This window comes from Phyllostomus hastatus, unplaced genomic scaffold (genome assembly GCF_019186645.2).
Source record: "Phyllostomus hastatus isolate PE091 unplaced genomic scaffold, TTU_PhHast_1.1 phas_contig_209, whole genome shotgun sequence".
NCBI lineage: Eukaryota > Metazoa > Chordata > Mammalia > Chiroptera > Phyllostomidae > Phyllostomus > Phyllostomus hastatus.
Window position 1 is genome coordinate 21,593,828 of NW_025333735.1, and position 8,504 is coordinate 21,602,331.

The 8,504-nt window shown below is 55.7% G+C and overlaps 1 protein-coding gene across 1 annotated transcript; it reads right to left on the reverse strand.

Annotated features, from left to right (window-relative positions):
* Positions 1-1,056: 1,056 nt before the first annotated feature.
* FOXD3 (forkhead box D3) lies at positions 1,057-3,121 on the reverse strand. Its single transcript, XM_045835511.1, has one exon. It carries the CDS (start codon positions 2,996-2,998, stop codon positions 1,556-1,558), a length of 1,443 nt encoding a protein of 480 aa, XP_045691467.1. The 5' UTR covers positions 2,999-3,121; the 3' UTR covers positions 1,057-1,555.
* Between the last annotated feature and the right edge of the window lie 5,383 nt (positions 3,122-8,504).

The following is an 8,504-nucleotide window of genomic DNA, read 5'->3' on the forward strand; positions in this document are numbered from 1 at the left end:
TGTTGGTGGTGATGGTGGTGGGAACCGGCCTCCGGAGTCTAGATATTTAACTTGTACCTGAATACTTTTAAGGTTGCAACAGCTGAAATGAACATTAAAAATAATTACAGGACAGCTCCCCATTTCTGCCCTATGATCTCTCATTTTGCACTAACTAAAGCCTAAGGTGTACGTATCTCTTTTTTTTTAAGTAAAAAAAGGGGGGAGCAATATGCACCTGTTTTAAAAAGGGTACTAAGGCCACACTATTCCCTGGCCTTCAGAAAGACTGAGGGTTGGAGGGAGAGGAGGCATCCGAAGGAACGCTTCAGAAATTGAAATTATGTTGTAGATTGCCATAGAAAAGAGGTATCTTATTTGAAAATGTTCTTTAAGAATAAAACTATGTATTACCAATCAGGTTTATAGAATACAACTCCCCTGCAAAATTCAAAATGCCATAACATACATTTAAAAATCATCTGGGTTTATTCACCACTTAAACAATCAAAATAAGTAATTCCAAAAACCTAAGTTTAAATGCTAAAATAAGGGATGTTTTGTAATTTACATTTTGAAAGGATAATTTTAAGTGAGCAAGAACTCTCATTTGGGAAATTTTCATTGTATAAAATATAAGTCAAATTTTTAAAATTTAAAAGATTTAATTGTTTAGAGTAAGATTGTTTTTTAATAGCTTATTTTATCTACAGAAATATCTGGTCATTTAGATTTAATGAATTGATATGAACAAGATCATTGCCCACATCCGAAGTTTATGTAAAAACTAAAAGAAAAATATTAATACAATTTAAATTAACATGTTCTTTTCTGTCGCCAGTTAAATTTTTCTTATGGTCAAATGAGGAATTAGCAAACTTGTCGAATTTTTGGGAAAGAGGACATGCAAATACCATTTTAAAACCTTGTCCTTTGCCTCAGACATCTCAATGAAACACTAGGCTGAGCATTTTAAAAATTTATTTACAAAGTTGTGTACAACACGATGGAATAACATTTAGAATACATATATATTCATTCATATATAAACAGACTTTTATAATAGAATGACACTTCTCGCCTTTTGAAAATTTTTATATTTAAAATCTCCCAACGTCTCTATACATTTTCTCACATAAAACTGTGGAGAGTGAACCTTCAAAAAAAATGAAAGTTCAGAGCTCTAAATCTACTGAATTCGTTTTTTCTTAAAAAAATAAAAACCCCAAAAGGAAAGTCAATAATTTTTATACAAATATGTACAAAGAATTTCCCTCCCATCCTCACGGTACTGAGAGCAGGCGCCGTCAGGGCACATTTTTGGAAAATTAGGTTTTCGGTTTTACCTGTACGGAAAGCTATTCCCGGCTGGCGGGCGCGCGCTGAGAGTTTGCTCGGACAGCCTAGGTGTCCGCGAGCGGGTGGAGGGTGCGGAGGTCGGTGATGAGGAGTGGAAGGGAGGAAATGGAGGAGAGGCAGAGTCTAGGATTGGGCAGGTTGGCCGCGACCGGGGCGGGGCGCCCAGTGGGGAAGTGCAGCTGCCGCCCAGGCCCTGCGTCCCGGCCACCGCGCGTCCTTATTGCGCGGGCCACTTTGCTTGCGCGGCGGCGGCGGCAGCGGCGGCGGCAGAAGCTGCGGGCTGCAGGAACTGTCCGGAGAGCGGCACGCTCAAAATAGGAGCTATGGTGGCCGTCGTCCGGCTCAGCGATAGTGGCTGGTGCGTGGCCATGAGCGCTGCTGATTGCACTGTCCCGGGCGGCCGAAGGAAGGACTGAGCAGCTGCCCCACCGCCCCCGGTGCCCCCAGTTACCCCGGCGCCACCGGCGCCCGCCGCCGAACCCCCGGGCGCCGCGGGCCCCCCGCCGATGATGTTCTCGATGCTGAACGACGGCCGTGCGCTGGGCTCGGACTTGATGAGCGAGGCCGTGGTGCCAGCAGCGCCAGCCGTGCCCGCGGCGGCCGCGGCAGCGCCCAGGCTGTTGAGCTGCAGCTGCAGGCCGGGGCCAAGCTGGGAGCCGAAGGCGGCCGCCTTGCGGCCCAGCTCGCCCGAGGGCAGTAGCGGCACTGCGGGCGGCAGCACCGGGGCCACCGGCGGCAGCGCGTACGGATACTGGAGCGCCGCGGCCGCCGCTGCGGCCGCCGCAGCAGCCGGGTGCGAGTAGGCGCCCGCCGCGGCCGCCGGGTGCAGGCCGTAGGGGCGGCCGTAGGGCCCCGCGGCGCCGGCGGCCGCGGCCAGGCTGTAGGCGCCAAAGCTCTGCATCATGAGCGCCGTCTGCTCGCGCAAGTGCTCCTGCTGGTGGCGCTTGAAGCGTTTCCGGCGCCGCAGGAAGCTGCCGTTGTCGAACATGTCCTCGGACTGCGGGTCCAGGGTCCAGTAGTTGCCCTTGCCGGGGTTGCCCGGCTCGCGGGGGATCTTGACGAAGCAGTCGTTGAGCGAGAGGTTGTGGCGGATGCTGTTCTGCCAGGCGGGGAACTTCTCCCGGTAGTAGGGGAAGCGGTTGCTGATGAACTCGCAGATGCCGCTCAGGGTCAGTTTCTTCTGCGGGCTCTGCAGGATGGCCATGGTGATGAGCGCGATGTACGAGTAGGGCGGCTTCACCAGGCTGTTCTTGGGCTTGCTCGGGGTCAAACTGCCCGCCGCCCCGCCGCCCGAGCCGGGCCCGCCGCCGCTCCCGCCGCCCTCCTCGCCGCCCGCGCCGCCCTTGCAGCCGTCGGCCTCGGGCGCGCCCGCCTCGGCCCCCGGCCCGGCCCCGGCCCCGGCCGCCTCCTTGGGCAGCGCCACGGGCTGCTGGTGCGGCGGCTGAGGCTGCCCGTGGTGAGGCGCCGCCGGCGGCGTCACCTCGTCCGCCTCGTCCAGGCGCAGGTCCGGCGGCCCCGCGGGGCTTTCGCAGCCGGCGTCGCTGTCCTTCTCCTCCAGCCCGTCGTCGCCCTCGCCCACCACATCGATGTCCACGTCCTCGGCCGTCAGCACCGTCTGGCCGGACATGTCGCTGGCGCTGCCGCCACCGGAGAGGGTCATCCCTCCTCGGGGTTGGTGGCGGCTGCGGGGAAGAGCGGCGGGCAATGGGGGTCGTCGGGAGCTGCCGCCGAGCTCAGGGGAAGGGGGTCTGGGCGCCCCCGAAGGACCGGGCAGTGGGGGAGAGGAGGGAGCGCCTGTGGCTCGGGGCCCTTCGGGCTGGGCTCACACTCGGCCGCCAGGCATCGCGCGGCAAGGGCGCTGCCGTCCGCCCTCGGCGGCCGCGCTCCGCAAACTCCAGCCGTCCCCCGGCTCTCCGCGCTGGGCGCTCGCTGCCGCTCCCCGCTCCGGAGGCTTCTCCACTCGTTGGCCCCTCACTTCGCCTTTCCCCGGCCTCTGGGCCGGGCGTGGAGAGCGGGAGCTGTGCAGGCGGGCCCGGGACGCCGGGCGCTGGGCAGCTGGGGAGGGCGCGGACAGGGGCAACCAGGGGAGGGGGTGTCAGGGCCGCGGAAGCCCCCGTAGTCGAAAGTCCGGTTTTAAGGACTGGCCTGATAGATTACTTTCTACTTAAAGATCCAGCGGGAGGCGGGGCCACGTGACCGCGCGTGACGTCAGGGCCGCGGCTGAGCCGGCCAAACTCAAGTTGGTTCGGGGAATTGTCAACAAAGGGACGAGGGACGCGCAACTCAGCGCCGCACCGTGCGCCAGCATCCCGCGGGCACCGAGGGCGCCCTGGCCTGCCCACAGACCTCAGCTGAGGCTGGAACCCAGCGCAGGGGTCCAGGGAGCCTGTGGGTGTGAGTGAGGAAGAGTGGGTGTGAGCGAGTGAGGGCGTGGGCCTGGGAGTGTCCGCGGGACCTGGACCAGGCAGCTCTTGCTGCTCTGCCCTCGCCGCGCCCTCTCCCTTGCCCGTTCCCCCCTTCTACCAACACTCCTTGGGCAGGGACTGGGCAACTTAGAACGAGATTCCCATCCCATCACTCTTTTTAAAAAGAAAAACTTAGTCTGTTTTGTTTTTTTCTTTTTGATTCTTTTAGCTTTGAAGAGGTAGGGCTGCACTCCCGGCTCCATTTTGCTAATTAGACTTCAGACACCCACCCCTCCTGCCGCGGGGCGTATTCGGCGGAAACACCTACTAAGGGGACGCGCTCTCCCTTCCCACAAAAACCTGACCACCGGCTTTGCCTTCTCGACTTGAAATGGGCATGCTTATATATACATATAAATATGTATTTTTCCCGCGTCCAGACCAGCATCAGCTGGGGTTCCCGAAGGTCAGAAAGTGGCTATTGATTAATCTATTAGAATAGTTGCCGAGAGAAATAAAAACGGCGTAAAATAACAGGAAACCTATAAATAAAGAAGCCACAACTAGCGGCTCCGAGTTGTTAAACGACTTAGCATGTGAAAGAATCGGAAATGAGGTGCTGGGGAAAGAGCCAAGATTGGCAGCGGCCTGGGTAAGTCGAGTGCGGCAGTAAAGAGGCTTCGGCCTGTAGGTTGGACGTCGTGCCCTCGCTGGGCGGGCAGAGGAACGCGCGGAGGGGCGACCCGACTTCCCAGCCGGCTGGGCAGGTCTGGAACTGGGGGCAGCTTGGGGCTTGCGGGCGGGCTAGGCTCTCAGTTGCTAACTAACATGGATTCTTTCCTCTTAAGACTTAGATAAACCTTCCAAGATTTAACTTCCTCGGAAATCAGCAGCAGAACGGGTGGAAGAGGCGAGAATGTGGGCAGTGCACGCCGAGTATCCCTGGCACGAAAAGTCAGTGATGGTAGGAAAGACTGGGGGTTGAGAGCTGGGTGCTGCAAACTGACCCCAAGTGCCTTGCGTTACTTGGGGCGCATGGACTGGGCACTTCCAAATAGTGCTTCTGACCTGGTGAATCCGAGATGTGCCACCTCTTCCCTTCTGCATTTTCAGGCTGCCTCATAGCAAGCCGCGAGTCCCTGCCAGTTGTGGTGGGCTTCTGGAAACCAACCCAAGTCTATCCGCTGAGGCCAGGGAGGGGAATGCTGGCCTCACTAGAGGAAAGAGCCAAAGGGGAGGAGATCTAATTTAATTCCGTGTGGACAGTGGTATTCTGATTCCCTCAGTCCGTCTCTCTCACCTACAACCCCCTCTTTTCTTAGTCTAGACAACACCCCCCCCCATCGGTAAACTTTATCATAGGCAGCGGGACACACACTGACTTTTATCTCCATTAGATAATTTCCTGGATGTAAAACTAGCCCATTGACTCCCCACCTCCCAGGAGTTCCAGGCTGGGGCTAGGAGAGTGGGGGCAGTTACTCCATCCCGAGACACTTGTGAAACTTGAAGGTTTTTCCGTACCTTAATAATTCCCCGATTGCACCTGACCCTAAAATGCATCTCTTGAGTCGATTTCAGCAGCCGCGCAGCTCTGGGGCCCTCAGGGTCCGAACAGTTTACAATGCCTCTAGACAGCCTCCCGCGAAACCGACCGCAGTGGAGAGCTGGCTGCCTGCTGCCCACAGCTGCAGAGGTCGTGGCTGCAACTGTCCGAATAACCGAATTATCACAAAAGGAAGGTTAGAAGGACAAAAAAGGAAACAAGAATTTACAAATTCAGAAAATCCTTTTGCTCAGCCTCGGTTTCCAGCCCCAGAGGCTGCAGCGATCCGCGCCGCGCAAGCCACAGTCCACCTGGGCGGCTGGGCGGGCATGAACGAGTGCAGCGTGTGTGAGCGTTTGTGTGCGCGTGTGTGCACACGCAGCGGAGGGTGGCAGCTCCAGAGTCAGCCCTCCTCAGTCTTCCTGAACTAGCTTCTAAATGAGCCTAATTTCGATTCTGCTGCCCGCCAGGGCTGGCTCTCAGGACTGCCTCCGCGCTGCTGGTCGCTGCCTCTCACTTCCCCCGGTCAAGACCTAGCCCGATCCATCCGTTCCCCGGTGTCTCTTTGTAACCTCCCTGGGGGGACGGATGGGGGGTGAACAACTCCCAGCCGCCAGTTCCATTTGTTGCGCTTTTTTCCTTCGACACAATAAAAGTCAAATTAATTGATTCATACCATTAATTACGGCGCGTAGCGTGAAAAGCAAAGCTTCCCCTCGGTTAGAGATCTATTGTGCTAATCTCTTGTTCAATCAGTGTTACCATCTGATGCTGGGTCTGGCCCTTACAGAAACTTTTTGACTCGATTAGCTAAATGATGAGACGTACAGGACCTACTGGCTTCGGCCTCGACGTCTGGCGCGGGCGCGGGCGCGGGCCCATCCGCTTAATATCGATTTCCAGTGGAGGCAGCGGATTTTCCCGCTACCACTCTCGGCTGGGGAGCCCGCCGCACCCGCGCAACCTCTCGGGGAGGGAAGGAGGCCAGCAACTGCTCTGGTGGGAAGAAGGAAGGTCGTCTGGGGGGGAAGGGCCCGGGCGGGAGCTCGACGCGGCGCAGGGTCCTGCCCTAGCCAACTAAATGCCAGGCTAAGTAAATCCTGTTTGCCGAAGAATTGCATTTTATAGCTAAAAGGCTACAAGTCCTTAGGTCCCGCCAAACTTAGGCAAAAGAGAGATGGAAGAAGCAAGACGTACAGGGAGAAAGTGACAAAGTACTCGGAGGGGGGATGTGATAGAGGGAACGGAAATACTGGGAGGGGAGTGAAATGTGGCTCTGAGTCGCAGGTGGCTACTGGGGGAGAGAGAGGGAGGGGTACACACACGTACTAGGAGGGAGAGTGACTACTTGGGCTACAAGCAAACTTCCCAGGAGGAATTTAAAGAAGATGGAAGCCAGCTGTCTCACCTGTTCAAATGTTTGAAACGGTTCAGCCAAAGGAGAATGGAATGGGGCTTCTCCCCGGCCGGGCAGAGCCCGTGGTACCGGGCTGGGGGGAAGCCACTGGACGCGCCATCCGAACGGGGGTTGGAGAGGGCGATGGATGGGCCGGGGTTCTAGCAACAGGAAACACGCAAAGTGAAATCCGGATCGATTGGAAGGGAATTGAGACGTCTCGGGGGAAGGGCGATTTTGTGAGCGCTCTGGGGGATGAGATTGGGGCCGGGGGGGACAAGTGGACGGAACAATTTATGACGGAGAAGGGAAAATGGATTACAACTGAATTTGGGTTCTTAAGTGGTCAAAACGAAGGAGGGGCGCGGCCAGAGTGCTGGAGGCGGGAATGGCCCATCTACCCGTCGCCAGGCCGGAGTAAACACAGGTGCCCCCTTCCCCCTCCTCTGAGTCAGAGACTATGCCAATGACTTGCATAAATCGTTGGCCCAAAATGAGATGGAATCATGCCCGCACGCGGGTGCTCTTTTCTTAGAATCGGGGGAGATGGGACCAGGTTCTGCACTGTGATCCGGAGCTTTCCCCAGCGAGAGCAGCCGCCCTCTGTTGCAGAGCAAACAAAACGTGGGCGGAGCACATTTGGAATGAACCCCGCTTCTCATCCCCCAAGAACCAAAGTCTGCTCCTTTCTGACAATCTTCATAGGTTTGTTAAGATATCATCAGCCTGTGCCTGGATGTCCGCCACCAAGGGAGGTGGGAAGGGCTGAGATGATGCCCAGGTCCCCAGGTCCCCAACCCACCCAAATTATTTCACTTTTCAAGTGGGTGGCATTTTCAGCTCACCACCACTACCACCACCCTTGTATAGCTCTCCAGATCTCTTCAGGGCCGGGGTGCGGGGTTGGGGGAGGGGGGACTAATTTAATGTTCATGTTTAGATTTGCATCTGAAAACTTCAGTTATTTTCAGGGTGTCTGCTATTCATGGCCCGTGCCAATAAGTTCCTGTAAATGGCGAGAGACCAAAGGGAAAGGAGGAGAGAAGGAGAGAGAGGATGGTTTGGAATTTATTTATATTGGAAATGTATAAACATCCATTCTGTAAAAGGCAACACGTTTAATTAACGATGAGAGAGCAGTTAGGGGCAGGAAGCTAGTAAAATTGTGTGATAAATTTATGGCATTGTTAGCGTGCTTTTAATTATGGCTATTATGTTAATTATTTCACATTAGCATGGAGTTATCAGCAGCATGTCAGATTTAATCAAAACGAGCCTTTCTCTAGAAAATTGTTCTTTTCATCCGTGAGGAGAAAGGTCTCGGGCAGGACTGGGGCTTAAAAATGACTTGGCATTGAAAGCTCGCATCTTTCCGACACGGTTTGGTGCGATGCAGCCCGGCCCGGCTGTCTGCTGGGTCCCTCCAGGCTAACGGCAGCTCGCGGAAGAGCCGAGGGCAGGGTTTTTAGGAATTCACCATTTTCACCCCCTTCCGAGACGACACTTCATCATATGGGATCATTCTGTCAAACAATATGATGCTGTTCATTTTTATCTGTCCCGCATTACAAAACCCCCTTTCAGCCCGAGGAGGAGCAACAAAAGCCTGGGAGCAGCGCGCTGGCCGCTGGCCTCCACGTCCTCCCCCAGGCTGCAGAGAAAAAGGCGAGAAAGGCCGGGGGAAAGCAGGCGGCGGGCACGCGCCCCTCGCGGAGCAAGGGAACGCAGCGTGCGGGGCCGCGCGCCCGCATCCTGGGTCTTCGGGTGGGGCCGAGCGGGACACGCCTCTCCCAGGCCAGAGCTCATCCTCTGCTCCTTC

Coding starts and splice junctions, on each gene's coding strand:
- FOXD3 (XM_045835511.1), bottom strand. CDS start 2,998: ATGACCCTCTCCGGTGGCGGCAGCGCCAGCGACATGTCCGGCCAGACG.